This window comes from Rhinopithecus roxellana, chromosome 19, assembly GCF_007565055.1.
Source record: "Rhinopithecus roxellana isolate Shanxi Qingling chromosome 19, ASM756505v1, whole genome shotgun sequence".
Classification (NCBI taxonomy): Eukaryota; Metazoa; Chordata; class Mammalia; order Primates; family Cercopithecidae; genus Rhinopithecus; species Rhinopithecus roxellana.
In genome coordinates, this window is record NC_044567.1 from 4,848,750 (window position 1) to 4,866,332 (window position 17,583).

Below are 17,583 nucleotides of genomic sequence, written 5' to 3' on the forward strand. Positions count from 1 at the left end.
ACTGACCCCTCCAGTGGGCAGGCAAACAGCTTTTCATGGTGGCAGTGTCAACAAGAATGTGTTGCCCAGTAGTGAAAGAACAGGCTGCAGACCCCCAGGAGAAGTGGTGGAGCATCCATTGTGTCATCAGCCTTGGCTTTTCAGGTGACACCTGTGACAGCTCTGCAGACTGCAGTTGCGTGATGTACACCCCTGAGTTTGGGGTCAGCTCTATCTTAGGTCCACTGCTGTCCTGCAGCACAGTAAGAGGGCCCAGTCCCCAGTCATTCATCTTGACATTGTCTCAGTCTCTTCCTAATTTCCAGTCCTAGAAGAGCTCGGCCATGATGTCGACTGGACACAGACTCCTCTGCAGAGTCAGAGGGGGCTAGATCCACCTCCTACAGCAGTGCCCACACCAGGGTCCCATGAGGTGTGTGTCTTCTACACTGTCCTCCCTCAGGCAGGTGATCTTACTCAGCACAGCAGGGCCACCCACCCCATGCCAGGGAGCTTTTAGGGAGACAGGCCCGAAGTTTAATAGAACTGTGATAACGGAAGTCCTCGGGGGGACACCCTGGGCTCCCCAGCTCATGGTGAGAAAGTGAGCTGTGGTCACGCACACAGATACAACTTCTTAGCAGCATCGTCCTTTACCCCAGGCAAAAGGGAATATGGCAGAAGTTTCCTAGTGCACACTGCCCTAAGGAAAACACCCTGCCCAAGACCAACCCTATCTCTTGTCCTGTCTCCAAAACCAAGCTGCCACATCATTTCCAAAGTGAGCAGACCCATTTCCCCATACCACACCTATTCTTCAGTTGGGGAGACCTGGACGAAGCAGCCGAAAGACTGAGAACTGTTACAGATGGGAGACTAAGGGGACAGGACTGCTAAATGCAAGGTTGGGTCCTGGAACAGAAAAAGGACATGAGTGGGAGAAAAGGGTGAAACTCAAAAAAGCCCATAGTTTGCTTTTTTATTTTTTATTTTTTTGGTAGAGTTGGAGTCTCCCTATGTTGCCCAGGCTGGTCTCAAACTCTTGGGCTCAAGGATCTGCTCACCTAGGCCTCCCAAAGTTTTGGGATGACAGGCATGAGCCACCATGCCCGGCCTCTGTAGTTTAATTAACAGTAGTGTGCCAATGTTAATTTCTTGATGTAGACAATTGTGCTATGGTAGTAAGATCTTAATATTTGGGGAAGGTAGGTGAAGGGTGTATGGGAAATCTTTGAACTACCTTTGTAACTTTTTCGTAAGTCTAAAATTACTTTAACAAATAGAATGGAATGGAAGACCTGGAATAGAGAAGTAAAAAATGAAGCAAATGGAACAAGATCACCCAAGCAGCATCAGAATCAGAGTGGACAGCACATACTATGGTGACTAGGACCCTGAGATTCTGGAGATTATGAGAGGTGTGGGCACCTGCTAGGCAGAGTTTGCCAGCTATGGCCCCACCTCCATTCTGCCCCTTGCCACTTACACCATCTCAGGTCCCCAGACCCATCAGGGGCTCATGGCTGATAGAACACAGATGCCGAGGAACCTAACTCAGGATGAGATGCTGCCTTGGGACAGAGAACACTTGTAATTCAACCAAGGTCTTTGGGCTGGGGTGAGTCACTGAAGGAACTGCGGTAATCTCAGGACAGGTGGCAATTGGGTTTCCTAGGTGAAGGGGTCCTCACGGAGTAGAAGAGGCAGGAAGTGAGCTTGGGAGGACGGAATAATGAACAGGGCTGTGGGTAAAAAAAGGAAGCAAACCATGGTAGACTATGGTAGTGACTCAGGGCCTGGAGAAGAGGGTCAAATACCTGCTCATAGGAACCTTGGGCAAAAGAAAATGAGAACTGACCACAGGGCAAGCCAAATGCAGGGACCAAGCAGGATTTCTCAAAGGAAACTAGGAAGCCGCTAGGCCATGTCCTTTGGGCCTGCCTGAAAACCCACCACCAGGCCTCCTCACACTTACTGCCTGTGGCCCACACCATAATTACCAAGGCAGGTAGTCTGGGGACTGAAACTGATTTAATTCACTTGGCCTTTGAAGCTCAACATCCTTCCAGTCAACAAACACACTCGTGGACGGGGACAGTGGCTCATGCCTATAATCCCAGCACTTTGGGAGGCTGAGGCAGGAGGACTGCTTGAGCCCAGGGGTTTGAGACTGGGGCAACATAGTGAGACCCCTCTACAAAAATAAAAAAATTAGCCAGGCATGGTGGTGTGTGCCTACAGTCCCAGCTACTTAGGAGGCTGAGATGGGAGGATCTCTTGAGCCCAGGAGGTCAAGGCTACAGTGAGCTATGAGTGTGCCACTGCATTCCAGCCTGGGAAACAGAGTAAGACCCTGTCTCAAAAAAAAAAAAAAAAAAAAAAGAAAAGGAAAGAAAAACAAAAACAAAAAACAAAAAACAAAAACACACACTCAGCCCTGCTCCCACCAGGTGCAAAAAAGTTCCACACCTCACTCACCATACCTAACACCCATCATACTGAAAAGCTTAACAAAAGTGGTTTATGCATAAACATTACAGATTAGCATTTTTTGAGCACACCTTGTGGGCTAGGATTGTGAGAAGGAGCCAGAGAAAGTTAGGAGATGTGGTCCCTCTTGTCAAGGAGCTCCCATTCTAACAGAGAATGCCAGCCACACACAATGGATTTGGGAAGCCATCTATAAGCACATGCAAGGATCGTGTAGGGGGTTAGCCACAAGCACCATGGGCAGGACACTGGTAAGGTTCAGCCTCCTCTGATCTCGCCCCAAGCCTCTGAGGACTCACCTCCTTTGGGCCTCTGATAAATCTACTCAGGGCTCAGGCATCTGCTGGCAGAGCATCAAGCACACACCCTTCTGTAAGTCCTGGTGTTGCTACCCTTGGGGCCCCAAGCTGAGTTCACCCCAAGGCTGGGCCCAAGAATTCCTGAGCTTCAGGCCCTCCAGCACACCCTTTGCTCTGCTATCAGCCTTCTTCCTCTCACCTCTTAGAAAGCTGGACACTGGCCAGGCAGGTGGCACACACCTGTAATCTCAGCACTTCGGGAGGCTGAGGCAGGCGGATCACCTGAGGTCAGGAGTTTGAGACCAGCCTGGCCAACATGGTGAAACCCCGTCTCTACTAAAAATATAAAAATTATCCAAGTGTGGTGGTGCGTGCCTGTAATCCCAGCTACTCGGGAGGCTGGGACAGAAGAACTGCTTGAACCCAGGAGGTGGAGGTTGCAGTGAGCTGAGATCATGCCACTGCACTCCAGCCTAGGTGACAAGAAAAAAACTCCATCTCAAAAAATAAAAAAATAAAAAATTGTAAAAAGAAAGCTGGACGCTATATTTCACCAGCATCATTACCACTCCTCCTTGACTCTCCCTTTCCCTACCACCCTCCCTAACTCTCCCAGGCCCTCTTCCCTTCTCAGACATTCTCATCCTCCCTCACGGCTCTAAGTGCCACCTCGAGGCTCATGCTACCTAAACCAGTATCATCAGCCCAGATCTCCCCACTAAGCTCCAGACTCCATTATCCAACCTGGCCAAATGTGGGTGTCCCATCAACCCTCACACTCAAAATGTTGCTAAGGAATTCACCTTTCCCCCAAACCTCCTCCTCCAACATGCCCCACTTCAATGAACAGCACCACCCGTGTCACCTAAAGTCAGCCCTGGTGAGTGGATCCCTCCTTTTCACAAGCCCTACCCCATACTCATGCATCAGGATCCTGCCCCTACCTTCCACTTAGACAACACCGCAGCTTCTCCCAACCTATCCCTGCCACCAGCCTGACCCTCTCTTGCTCATCACCCACTTGGTCACCAGAGCCAGGTTCCAAAATACAAATCCAATCACTGAAGTAAAACTGAAATACATAATTTAGTTAGACAATTAGAAAAAAAGGTGGTTTAAGAAAGTAAACATTGGCCGGGCGCAGTGGCTCAAGCCTGTAATCCCAGCACTTTGGGAGGCCGAGACGGGCAGATCACGAGGTCAGGAGATCGAGACCATCCTGGCTAACACGGTGAAACCCCGTCTCTACTAAAAAAAATACAAAAAACTAGCCGGGCGAGGTGGCAGGTGCCTGTAGTCTCAGCTACTCGGGAGGCTGAGGCAAGAGAATGGCGTAAACCCGGGAGGCAGAGCTTGCAGTGAGCTGAGATCTGGGCACTGCACTCCAGCCTGGGGGACAGAGCGAGACTCCGTCTCAAAAAAAAAAAAAAAAAAAAAAAAGAGTAAACATGGCTTGGCATGGTGGCTCATGCCTATAATCCCAGCACTTTCGGAGGCCAAGGAGGGTCGATCACTTGAGGCCAGGAGTTCGAAACCAGCCTGGCCAACATGGTGAAACCCTGTCTCTACTAAAAATACAAAAAATTAGCCAGGCATGGTGGCGGGCGCCTGTAATCCCAGCTACTCAGGAGGCTGAGAAAGGAGAATTGCTTGAACCCGGGAGGCGGAGGTTGCAGCGAGCCCAGATTACACCACTGCACTCCACTGCACTGGGCAACAGAGTGATACTCCATCTCAAAAAAAGGAAAAGCATTAGAAGAAAACAGGCAAGGCACAGTCCCCAAACCCACATGCAGACTTTTTTTTTCTTTTGAGACTGAGTCTTGCTCTGTTGCCCATGCTGAAGTGCAGTGGCACGATCTCAGCTCACTGCAACCTCTGCCTCCCGGGTTCAAGCCATTCTTGTGCCTCAGCCTCCTGAGTAGCTGAGATTACAGGTGCCCGCCACCACGCCTGGCTAATTTTTGTATTTTTAGTGCAGACAGGTTTCACCATGTTGGCCAGGCTGGTCTCAAACTCCTGACCTCAAGTGATCCACCTGCCTCGGCCTCCCAAAGTGCTGGGTTACAGGCGTGAGCCACCGCACCCGGCCATGCAGACTTTTTTGTTTCATCCTGAGAAACCAGTGTGCCTCTCTGTACAATAAAAATGTTGCTATGTATTTTCTATTCATTTAAGACTTTCTCAAGAGAAGACTGGAATAGTAAAATAATTCCTTTCTCCCACTCAGAAAGTCCCTGCTGATGGTTGCATCAGTAGCAAAAGCAGCTAGTAGGCTTGTTTCCCTTCTGGTTGTGCACTGCGGGGCTGCTTTGTGATCCAGAAACCAAATCCAACAAAGTAGAAAAGCGTAACACAAGTCTACTTATTATCTTCAAGACAAACGGAAAAATACAAAAAGGCAATCAACTGCACACTTCTTTGCTAATGGCCAGGGGAAGGAGACGCTGTCAGAATCTAGCACTTTTTTCCTCCCCATCTGGTCTTTAAAAAGCAGGAACTAGACACTGGTTCACAGGCTGAAAAATATCACAGGATAAAATATCAGAATCATTGTGTCTAAAAGCCTGGCCCTCAGCACCTGCATGATGACTCTTCAGCAAGGAGCACGTAGCCCTGCCTGCTTGTTCAGCTTGTTTACTCATCACCTTTGCTCCAGCAGTATTACATGTCTCCAGGTTCCCCCCAAGTGCACCATGCCTTTACTCACAGTGTTCCCTCTTGCTGGGACGCCTGTTCCATTGTCCCATCTAGCAAAAACTTACTCATTAAGACATCAAATGTCCACTCCCTTTACAAAGCCTTTCCTGACTGATCCTCTTCTTTTTGCTCCTCTTTACTGTCCCTGTTAAAATATCTTGGGAGGCTGAGGCAGGAGAATCGCTTGAACCCAGGAGGCAGAGGTTGCAGTAAGCCAAGATCGTGGCACTGCACTCCAGCCTGGGTGACAGGGTGAGACTCTGTCTCAAAAAAAAAGAAAAAAAAAAAAAAATCCGCAACAACTCTTAAGCTCACAAATCTGCCTCCCCCTATAGACTACAAGCCCAGGTTGTCATCTTCATCTTAATATTCTCAGACTTGGTTCAGTGCACTGGTCCAAAGGAAGTCTTTAGCAAATGTCTACTGAATTAATACATAAATATACATCTACCTCCACTACAATGAGCTGTTGGCTTTTAAGTACATGGATGAGCTTAGTCCTAAAATCCAGGTCCAGGGTAGCGGCAGCCCAGGAGTACTAAAAGAGTGTGAAGAAAAACCCCATGGCCGGGCACGGTGGCTCACGTCTGTAATCCCAGCACTTTGGGAGGCCAAGGTGGGTGGATCACTTGAGGTCAGGACTTCCACACCAGCCTGGCCAACATGGCGAAACCCCATCTCTACTACTAAAATTACAAAAAATCAGCCAGGTGTGGTGGCACACGCCTGTAATCCCAGCTACTTGGGAGACTGAGGCAGGAGAATGGCTTGAACCCGGGAGGCAGAGGTTGCAATAATCCGAGATCACACCACTGCACTCCAGCCTGAGTGACAGAGGGAGACTCTGTCTCAAAAAACAAACAAACAAACAACAACAACAACAAAAATCCATGAACAAAACCCATCCTGAGTTGAAGTGCACTCATTACTCTGCTTACACAGGTTCAACTGCAGGGGCTTAGGAGGGCGGGAGTACAGCAATGTTCTTATATAGAAAGACAACTTCGTCTGGGTATGGTGGCTCATGCTTGTAATCCCAGCACTTTGGGAGGCTGAGGCGGGTGGATCACAAGGTCAGGAGATTGAGACCATCATGGCTAACGTGGTGAAACCGCGTCTCTACTAAAAACACAAAAAATTGGCCGGGCGCGGTGGCTCAAGCCTGTAATCCCAGCACTTTGGGAGGCCCAGACGGGCGGATCACGAGGTCAGGAGATCGAGACCATCCTGGCTAACACGGTGAAACCCCATCTCTACTAAAAAATACAAAAAACTAGCCAGGCGAGGTGGCGGGCGCCTGTAGTCCCAGCTACTCGGGAGGCTGAGGCAGGAGAATGGCATAAACCCAGGAGGCGGAGCTTGCAGTGAGCTGAGATCGGGCCACTGAACTCCAGCCTGGGCGACAGAGCGAGACTCTGTCTCAAAAAAAAAAAATACAAAAAATACAAAAAATTAGCCGGGCGTGGTGGCAGGCGCCTGTAGTCCCAGCTACTCGGGATGCTGAGGCAGGAGAATGGCGTGAACCTGGGAGACAGAGCTTGCAGTGAGCCAAGATCACACCACTGCACTCCAGCCTGGGCGACACAGCAAGACTCTGTCTCAAAAAAAGAAAGAAAGAAAGAAAGATAACTTCAACAGGAAAGTAAATCTAGTCAACTTCCTCTCAGTTATGCTGATGGAGCAAAATGATGGCAGCACAAAAAAATTCAACCAGTGGCGAATCCATAGACCAATATCATTAAGTTTTGAGACATGTATTATTATTTTGCAGCAAAATTGTCTTCCAGATTCTATCTGGCTCAAGCTATGTACACATAAAGGATGACAGGTATCTAATGTAGGGCTTCATGAAGCTCAGCTGTAATGCAGACACCTGGCCAGGCCAGGAAGTTCCCCTTACCTGGCACAGTCCTCGGTGCCTGCCTAGATGGTTCTTGCAGTTCCCCTTCCTGATGCTGGTGGAAAGCAGGGCTACAGAGAGGTCTCGACCCAAGGCTGCCCCAGCCAGGTCAGAATTGGACTGGGCACGAGTGGGTTTCCCATTTTTCAGCCTTGCATCCACAGCCTGGAAGGGCTATTCACAGCCACCTGCTCCGTGTACTCTAACTTGGCAATTACTTGCATTGACCTAGGGGCTAGACTCCTACTACCTAGCAAGGGCAAAATGTGGAAAAAGGGAAGCTCGACAAAGATGGGGGAGGCCCTGGAGAGATGGGACATTGGCAGCCTCGCCATCTACCAGGTCACTGGCTCCTATGAACTCCAATGCACCGTTGCAGGGGAAACCATGAGCAAAGGGAGCAAAATGCTCTGACCCTTGCTTAGATAAATGAGGTTGGAGGGAGGGGGTTTAAAACTAGAAGAGGTGGCGGGTGCGGTAGCTCACGCCTATAATCCCAGCACTTTGGGGGCCGAGGCAGGTGGATCACCTAAGATCAGGAGTTTAAGACTAGCCTGGCCAACATGGTGAATCCCCATCTCTACTAAAAATACAAAAATTAGCCAGGTGTGGTGGCAGGCGCCTGTAATCCCAGCTAACCGGGAGGCTGAGGCAGAGAATTGCTTGAACCCGGGAGGTGGAAGTTGCAGTGAGTTGAGATCGCGCCACTGCACTCCAAACTGAGCGACAGAGCTAGTCTCCGTCTCAAACAAAACAAAACAAAAAACAAAAACAAAACTAGAAGAGGAAAACCACTCTGGTCTGGGATACCTTGGTCCCAAATTTCCTTTGGGACCTTCCCAAAGCCATCTTCCTTCTCACCTCACCGTCTCTTCCTAACCCCACTGCACCTCCCCACTCGGGGCATGGTCCACAAGTCATTTCAACCTCTCCCACTCTCATGCCCTAATTCCTCCCCACAACCATATTACCCTTTTCTCTATGTGTCCCCATCACCTTGCCTCAGAGTCTGGCCCCTAATTCCATTTTCCATTTTTCTTTTCCCATTCCACTAGTCTCCCTTCCCAAGGGGTACTTCCTGCCCTAAGCTCGCCTACAGGCACAACTATGGGCCAGCCACTTAATACTGACTACTCCCCTCAAGCCCCCGGGACACATCCTACACCCCGCCTGAGCTGCAGGAGATCCTCCTATACCTTTAACCAACCTCCACGTGCGTGTTAACGGCGGTGACAGCATTTCCTTGTCTCTCTGCTCCCGCCCCCAAAAGCGCTACCCATTGGTCGCTGGGTTTCTCTGTTCTCGCTCTAATTGGCCTTGCTACAGAAAAGCTCCAACCAATGACCTCTCCGTGTCTGTCTCCCTCCTCCGATCCTGGAAACTCATTGGCTCCGAGGATTTAGGACCTGTTAGCTTGGTTGGGCGACTAGCAAATCCTTCCTTCCCCGGGTAGAAGTCCAGGGTGAGAAATTGGTTCCGAACTCAAAGGAACCCAGCGCCGGGCCACAGCCAGGTCACGTGGCCGGCGGCCCCCATGACGTGCCGGCTGCGGGGCGTCACAGCGACGTTCGGGCGACCTGCCGAGTGGCCAGGCTACCTCCGTCACCTCTGTGGTCGCAGTGCTTCCATGGACCTGGGACCCATGCGCAAGAGTTACCGCGGGGACCGAGAGGTGCCGCCGCCAGGGCCAGGCCTCCTGCAGGGGCGGGGGAAAAGGGGTCCCCGGAGTCATCTACAGCGGGGCGGGGAGTAGGAGGAGCCCCTCGGGGCTTCTGGGGCCACCTGGTGGGGCAAGGAGGTTTGGGGGTCACCCTCAGTGGGAAAAGGGGGCTTCAAAGACATCCCACTGGGGGAGGAGTTCCGGGGAAACGCAAATGAAAATGGGTTCAAAAGGCAGCCTTTCGTAATGGGTAAGAGCTCGAAATTTGGAGCCTGCCTGGGCTGGAATCCTTAGTGTCTCTGGGCCTCAGTTTCCTCATCTGGGAAGTGATAGTACCTGCCTCACGGGGATGTTATGGTCTTAAATGTTTGTAAAGTGCTTAGAACCCTGCTACTCGACAGGTAGCAAGGTCAGATAACTTGCTCAGTCCCACAGCTAGTGATGGATGAATCAGGGTTTCATGTGATGGATGTCAGGACAGTGCTGGGCCTCCCTCAAGGGCGCGGGAAGAGCGGTCCTCGGAGTCATCTACTAGGGGGAGGGGAGTAGGAGGAACCAGCCTCTCAGGGCTTCTGGGGCCACCCCCTGGGGCAAGGAGGTTTGGGTGACCCCCAAACCTCCTGGTGCCAGGTGGGCATCGTCATGGGCCCCTCTTTGGGTGGGTACAGTGATAAACAGCTTACAAACTGTTTGACAAAAAAGTAAGTGGAATATGGGGGAAGGGGACTAGCTCAGGGAGGAGGAGAGGAGAAAGCTCTTAGCTTACTGCCTTCAGTACTTTCTGCTGACCACTGGGAAGTTCTTTTCCTTTTCCCTCCTCAGGAGGGGAACCAAGAGAACCTTTCAGGAGTTGGGGTCCAGGGCCCTGGTTGCCAAATCTGGTTGCATGTGGTCATTTCTAGAAATGCTTATTTAAAATGCAGTTTTTCCAGCCTGGGCAACATAGTGAGACCCTGTCTCTAGAAAAAAATAAAATTAGTCGAGCATATTGGAGCATGCCTGTAATTCCAGCTACTTGGGAAGATGAGGTTGGAAGATCACTTGAGCTTGGGAAGTTGAGGCTGCAGTGAGCCAAGATCACACCACCGCACTCCAGCCTAGGTGACAGAGTGAGACCCTGTCTAAAAAAAATAAATAAATAAGTAAATAAAAATGCAGTTTTTGATTAAGCCTCAGACCTGCTGAATGAGAAATTATGGGGGTGGAGTCCAGAAAGTTTTTTAAATGCTCCCCAGGTGATTCTGATGCACAGACAGTTTTGGTACCCATGACATGAAAACCCTGATTTATCCATCACTAGCTCTGGGACAGCAAGTTGTCTGACCTTTTTATGCCTGTTTCCTTACCTGTAAAATGGGGCACAGATTCTTCTTACTGCATACTATTTTTTATTTTAAGGTCATTGTCATGAGGACTAAATGAGTTGATATTTGAAAAATGATTAGAACAGTGCCAGGTACTTAGTAAGCACTATATATGTTTATTAAATGGAATAAATCTCCCTTCCTAGGCATTTGAGGAGACTCATCTGACCTCCCTTGACCCAGTGAAACAGTTTGCTGCCTGGTTTGAGGAGGCTGTTCAGTGTCCTGACATAGGGGAAGCAAATGCCATGTGTCTGGCTACCTGTACCAGGTGGGCATGGCCGTGGGCCCCTCTTTGGGTGGATACATGAACTAGGAAGCTTATGAAGCTCTCAACTCTGGATGCCAACTTTATGGTTCCAGCTCTGTTATTAATGTGCTGTGTGGCTTTAGATGAGATACTTGTCCTCTCTGGGCCTGTGTCCTTACCTATAAACCAAAGACCAGACCACAAAATTACATTTCAGTGATAAAAATGCAATGCCTTAGACTGGGCGCGGTGGCTCATGCCTGTAATCCCAGCACTTTCGGAGGCCGAGGCAGGTGGATCATGAGGTCAGGAGATCAAGACCATCCTGGCTAACACGGTGAAACCCCGTCTCTACTGAAAATACAAAAAATTAGCCGGGTGGGTAGTCCCAGCTACTCAGGAGGCTGAGGCAGAAGAATGGCGTGAACCCAGGAGGTGGAGGTTGCAGTGAGCCAAGATCGTGCCACTGCACTGCAGCCTGGGGGACAGAACGTGAGACTCCGTCTCAAAAAAAAAAAAAAAAAAATGCAGTACCTTGTTCATCTCTGCCCTTGATACATCCACAAGCAACTCCTTGCCTCCCTCATCTCCCCATCTACCCAAGCCTCGTCTGCCATTCAGGAGCTACTTCTGGTGAAGCTCTGTCTCTGTCTCGAAATCTAGCACAGTACTTGACTATATCATTCCTTTGACAGTCATATGCCCTTTGAGACATCACTTGTATTAGCCTATTATTCAATTCTCCTTGCTAAAGTGTAAGGCCCTGAAGCCAGCGCTCTTGTACTGTGCGAGTGGATATTTCCCAGAGCTCTGAGCAGAGGAGCTGATCTCGTAGCACCACTGTGATCCCGAAGCATTGGATGATTGCATTATTGTTAGTCCCTGCCCTTAGGGTCTTATGAGTTAGCTAGGGATGTCTTAACAAAATACTGTAGACTGGATAGCTTAAACCACAGGAGTTTATTTCCTTATAGTTCTGGTGGCTGGAAGTCCAAGATCAAGGTGCCATCAGGGGTGGTTTCTGGTGAGGCTTCTGCTTGGGGTTTGCAGACAGCTGCTTTTCGCCATGTCCTCATACTGCCTTTCCTGTGTGTGTTGTAGGGCGCAAGGGAGGTGGTTCTGAAGTTCCTCTTCTCTTACAGTGACACCAGTCCTATTGGATTAGGGCCCCACCCCTATGACCTTGTTATTTAACCTTAATTACCTCCATAAGGTCCCTTCTCCAAATACAGTCACATTGGGGTTTAAGGCTTTAACACAGGGGTTTTGGGTGACACTCTTCAGTCCATAACAGGGCCCTAGGCTGTGGTGTCATACCTCTAGGACAAACCCCCAGGAGCACATGGGAGGGGGCCCCAGCCTAACAGCCCAGTAAAGGAGGTACAGCTGGAGGGGGTGCTGAGACATCTTTTGGGGAGAGGGACTATAGCCAGAACATTGAAGCAGGCTCTGACCACAGTGCTCTGCTGTTTGCTCCTAGAGATGGAAAACCCTCTGCTCGCATGTTGCTACTGAAGGGCTTTGGGAAAGATGGCTTCCGCTTCTTCACTAACTTCGAGAGTCGAAAAGGAAAAGAGCTGGTATGTGAAAAGAGCTGGTAATCTTTCCCAGGGCCTGCAGGATTTGGCCCTTTCCTCTTCAGTCACCTTCTTATGCCACCCCACCCCTCAGTCTACTTGCTCTCTATGTGCAGGTGCCCTCCTGCCATGAGGCCTTGGCACTTGCTGTGCTCTTTGCCATAAATGAATGAATGCACTTTCTAACCAGCCTCACCCCATCAGCCATCACCTGTTCCTTCAGATCTCAGCCCACATGTTACCTCCTCAGGAAGGCCTTCCTTGACTCCGACTCAGACTCAGCCCCTCATGTTGTTTGCTGCCATTATAACTTGCAACTTTCCTTTTTATCATTTTCTTCAGTTTGTAACTAAGCTTTTACTTGGGTGATTATGTGACTGATATTTATCTCCTCTGCTGAACAGTAAGCTCTGCAGGAGTGGAGGATGCTATGTTTTATCTCTGCTGTATCCCCCACATGTCTCCTGTTGTCAAACCCAGAATAAGCACTTCGTGTGCATTCAATGAATGAATCCAAAGTGAGTAAACCTCCCTGAGTCCATGCCAGCCAAACATGCATTTCTCAAGACTCGCAAATCTGTGGGTGAGAGAAATCACCCAGTCTCACTTTGGAGTCTGACTGGCTTAAACTTAGCTCCACCACTTACTGCAGGAACTTGGGCATGTGACTTAGCCTGTCTCTGTATCTGTGACAATAGGCCTACTTTTGAGGATTTAAATGAGCTCATACAGTGGATGCATCTGCTGTGGGCCTGCACACTACAGCTCTCCTGCCTTTTCCCTGGATGCCGGAGGCCTCCTCTCCCTATCCTGATGGCTGGCTGTGGATTTTCTTTTACTTCTAGGACTCTAATCCCTTTGCTTCCCTTGTCTTCTACTGGGAGCCACTTAACCGTCAGGTGAGTGAATTTTCCTAGGACAGGCTGGGATGGGCTGGGTTGGCAGGGCCTGAGTTTATGGCTAAGTCTAGTGAAGGTCCCCAGACTGGGCAAACATCCCAGCTGGGCACTCTGCCTCTAAAATAGCCCTCAGTTAGCTGGAGCCAAGAGTGGTGGGACAGCCGATAGAACAGAGAGGAACAGGGCCTGTGCTGGTAGGGAGGGCAGGTGGCATTGAACGCCATTCACCCAGAGCCATCCTTGAGCAGGTGCGTGTGGAAGGCCCTGTGAAGAAGCTGCCCGAGGAGGAGGCTGAGTGCTACTTCCACTCCCGCCCCAAGAGCAGTCAGATTGGGGCTGTGGTCAGCCACCAGAGTTCTGTGATCCCTGATCGCGAGGTGAGTGGGGCTCCGCTGTAGTCCTCCAGGTGGTGGAGGCTTTGGCTTATCCCCAGAAGCTGTCCCCAGGAGATGCCAGGTTCCTCTCTCTCCAGCCCAGTGAAAACAGTGAAAAGGACAGTAAGAAGGGAAATAGGGGTAGGGAGAGGGAAAATAGGCCCCCTCTGTCCATCTGGCCATCCCGTTGACTGTGTGCTCCTGGAAGGCAAAGGCCAGTCTGCTCTGCTCACCAATGTCCCCAGCACATATCCCCAGGAAGTTCTTGTTAATGAATCATTGACTGGGCCTGGCCCTTCTTCTAACTCCTTCCCCTGGACAGTATCTGAGAAAGAAAAATGAGGAACTGGAACAGCTCTACCAGGATCAAGAGGTGCCCAAGCCAAAATCCTGGTGAGTGACATCTGGTAGTCATCTAGAAAGGGACACCAGGCCCCTGTGTTTACTTGAAGCCACCTGCCTGGGGAATCACAGATCTCCTCCTCCCTGGCCACCCTCATCAGATGCATCCCAGCAACTTCCTTCAAGAGGCCCTGGGGATGAGGGGTGAGGGTGGGAGAGTGACCTGGCTAGGAAAATCCACAGAACACTGAAACCTCTGCTTCTCCTTATAGGGGTGGCTATGTCCTGTACCCTCAGGTGATGGAGTTCTGGCAAGGTCAAACCAACCGCCTGCATGACCGGATAGTCTTTCGGCGGGGCCTACCCACAGGAGATTCCCCTTTGGGACCCATGACCCACCACGGGGAGGAAGACTGGCTCTATGAGAGACTTGCACCTTAACTCTGGGACCTGCTGGGCCAGAGTGGAGCTAGGGCTAGGTGTCAAGAGAGGGTGTGGGATTGGGACTCAGGCCCTTCTTTCTAAACTCAACCCATTTCCCTCCCTACCCTTTATATTCAGGACTCTTCAGAGCTCATGCTCTAAGTTCTTTGTACTCAGTTGGTTTTCAGTTAGCTGGTCAAGTGGAGTGTAATGGTGACGTAGAGAATCACAAATGGAAAATCATTCCATAATTATGTTTTTGACCCTGCCTATGATTGATTAGGATAGCTCCCTCTAAGGGTAGCAACCAGTGTGACTCTGTTTCTGGTGACAGGGAGGGCCCCAGCAGCCCTGTCTGTTACCATGTGAGTCATACTGGCCAAAGCTTAGTGCCAGCATATTCACCTGAGCCAACGTGGCCAATCAGATTGTTTTGTCAATAATTTGAAATTTGAACTAGAGGGATCCAGAACCTTGGGAGTCATTGAAGCCAAGTCATTCATGGCAGCCAGGAAACAACAGGAACCAACAGCCTCTGCTGGCTGCTGTTGCAACTCCCGGGATCCCTCCCTCCCAGGTCTGGGCCGTGCAGTTCCTCCCCCTGCCTTGAAACACCCCACTATCTGTAAAGCCTCTCTCTCTCTCTCTCTTTTTTTTTTTTTTAACTTAATCTAGCTAGAATATATTTCTGTTGGTTACAACTTAACTCATTTATGGATAGGATTTTTTTTTTTTTAGACGGAGCCTCACTCTGTCGCCCAGGCTGGAGTGCAGTGGCGTGATCTTGGCTCACTGCAGCCTCTGCCTCCCGGATTCAAGCAATTCTCCTGCCTCAGCCTCCTGAGTAGCTGGGACTACAGGCACACGCCACCACACCCAGCTAATTTTTGTATTTTTAGTAGAGACGGGGTTTCACCATGTTGGCCAGGATGGTCTCCATCTCTTGACCTTATGATCCACCTCAGCCTCCCGAAGTGCTGGGATTACAAACATGAGCCACCGTGCCCAGCTATGATAGTATATTTTTATAGCACTTCCCCTACTGATTGCTGCCTTCTCTGTGGCTCCAAGGGACCCGTAGAGTTACAGGGAAGTTACAGGGAAGCAGGTTTCATCTCAATATTGGGAGAGATTTCAAACAGTCAGACCTGCCTAAGAAGGAGTGGGCTGTCACTAGGAAATTTTATTCCCAGTCAGTCAGGGATTTTGTAGAAGAGCTTCATGTGCTGGTACCAATCGGACAGGAAGATTTTAATCAGCTTTACTATCTATGTTTGTTTATGGAAATTGTGTGTATATATACATACATTTTCCAAAAAGAAAAATTAAATGATTATTATAGAGATTATGTTTTTCAGACTATTCACATATCTGCTTTCCTTACTCCCCACCTCTGCTGATAATTCCTAGATCATTGGCTTTTCGCCCACACTGGGATTACCTGGGGAGCTTTAAAAACCCTGATGCCTGGGTCCTACCCTCAGAGATGATTGAACCAGCCTGGCCAGCATGGCAAAACTCTGTCTCTGCCAAGATATGAGTGCAGCCTGGGCATTGGGAAATTTAAAAGCTCCCCAGAGAATTCTGTGCAGCCAAGGTTGAGACCTCCTGGTCTAGAGCTTTGCTATACAGTGTGGTCCACAAGCCAGGAGCATCCGCATCACTTGGCAGCCCCTTAGAGATTCAGACTCCAGACCCACTGAATCTGACCCTGCATTTTCACTAGATCCCAGGTGACCAGCTGCACTAGACTCAACCTCTAAACCATGACCTCCCACCCTCACAGTCTGTGATCCTTTAGTGACCCTCAGCTGAGTCCTGTGCTGAACTGTGTTTATTCTCGTTGAGCACAAGCCCGCTGACCAGGGACAGACTGGATGAGCAAGCAACCTGCTGGCTATGGAGAGGAGCCAGGCCGGGTAAATATTTGCTGTGACTAAGCCAGGATCAGAGAACTGACTGTTGCTTGCACTGGCTGGCATTGAGCTTGCCACTCTGTGAACTGTGCTTCCTTCCCCTGCATGGACCTGTGCCTCAGTCACTATTATCCGCAGGGCTCTTCCAAGGGCAGCCCTCTCCTTGTTTATCCCCCTTAAGCCTGCGTGCAGGAAGGCACATTAACCCTTGGCCCCGTGCAGGCAGGAGGGTGTCGGGTGCCCTTACCTACCTTGCCCTTTTTCTTGTACTGTAGGCTGTGCCATTTATGAGTACGTGTATGTGTGTCTGTGTGTGTGTCTAGAAGTGCTGCACCCACCTTGTATTATTGGAGGTTGTGTATCCCCCCAGCTTTGAGCCTGGTCTCAGATGTTCCTTTTCTGTTCTCTGTCCAGCCATTACTGCCCCCAGTCTGTAATAAAAGCCTGTCAGCCGTGCATTTTATTGATGTTCAACCCGGCCTGGTCTCTCTCAACCCCCAAGGCGGGGACTTGGGGAATTTAAGCGACTTTCCTGCCCCCTCACTTCTCCCCACCGTGTAGGCAGTACGTCCAGCAGGGGGAGCCCTCCTCCCAGTGTCGGCCCCTTCCGGGCAGTGAAAGCCACTTCTAGCCGGCCTCCCCTGCCTCCCTCTTCATCCGCTTGGGTCGCGTCCCAGTGAAACTGTGGTCGATAACCCGTAGCCTCTCCCGGTTCCCGCACATATTTGCGCTCTCGGTTCCTCCTCCTCCCCTGTTCTCATGAAAACTTGCAGCTGCCTCACTCTGCTTCCCTGGGCAGCCAGATCTCCCTTTGGCTTCTAGTACCTACCCCATATCCATCTGGTACCCCAGCTTAGAAACATAGGTGGACTTTACCTAGAAGATGGAGCCGGGGTCAGCATGCAAGGGGCAGAGGGGCTGTGGATACTCTAACCCAGAGGGGCAATGGTGATACTGGAGGAGCTGGCAGTACAGTGCCAGTATTATCTAGAGCCTTAGGTTGGTGGCCCAGGGCCCATCCTTATCTCCCACCTCAGGGAAACCTAGAATGGGCGGATGTGGGAGATGCCTGTAGTCTAGGGTCTTAAGGGACACTCAGCTTCAAAACTAGTTGGCTTTATCCAACTGCTTCCAGAGTTTGTCCGGTTCCCTCGAATGATGCTCACCTCCCAGGATCCTAAGACCCAGACGTTGCTCCCTTCCCTCCCAAATTCCCCTTCCGCAGAAGATGTCTGTGCTTTTCTTTGTTCCGAGCTTCAGTTTCCTGTTCCCGTAGCAGATGAGAATCAAGAGTGGAAGGTGGCTGTGTGGGACAGTGGTCACATGTACAAGCCAGCTCTGGCTTCAGTCCCAGCTGTACCACTGCCAGTGCCTGGCCCCCGGGGGTGAGTGATTTAACCTCTAAGCCTC

General features: G+C 50.3%; 1 protein-coding gene and 1 long non-coding RNA gene across 4 annotated transcripts in view; one reads left to right on the plus strand and one right to left on the minus strand.

The window, feature by feature from the left end:
• LOC104657990 overlaps positions 1-8,633 on the minus strand; it is a 43,133-nt gene extending 34,500 nt beyond the window's left edge. The window contains exon 1 of one of the 3 annotated variants that reach the window (XR_747370.2): positions 8,565-8,633. This is a non-coding gene — a long non-coding RNA (uncharacterized LOC104657990). Of the gene's footprint in view, positions 1-7,368; positions 7,933-8,564 lie in introns of those variants that run through there. The other 2 variants (XR_004055050.1, XR_004055049.1) reach the window with 2 other exon arrangements.
• Positions 8,634-8,751: 118 nt separating this feature from the next.
• PNPO (pyridoxamine 5'-phosphate oxidase) lies at positions 8,752-16,636 on the plus strand. Its single transcript, XM_010358159.2, has 7 exons — positions 8,752-9,040; positions 10,539-10,663; positions 12,123-12,222; positions 13,065-13,118; positions 13,367-13,495; positions 13,815-13,885; positions 14,107-16,636. The coding sequence occupies exons 1-7, from the start codon at positions 8,903-8,905 to the stop codon at positions 14,273-14,275; spliced, it is 786 nt and encodes a 261-aa protein (XP_010356461.1). The 5' UTR covers positions 8,752-8,902; the 3' UTR covers positions 14,276-16,636.
• The last annotated feature ends 947 nt before the right edge of the window (positions 16,637-17,583 follow it).

Coding starts and splice junctions, on each gene's coding strand:
- PNPO (XM_010358159.2), top strand. CDS start 8,903: ATGACGTGCCGGCTGCGGGGCGTCACAGCGACGTTCGGGCGACCTGCC. Junction 10,664..12,122: donor TGTCTGGCTACCTGTACCAG/GTGGGCATGGCC, acceptor GTTTGCTCCTAG/AGATGGAAAACCCTCTGCTC. Junction 13,886..14,106: donor GTGCCCAAGCCAAAATCCTG/GTGAGTGACATC, acceptor TTCTCCTTATAG/GGGTGGCTATGTCCTGTACC.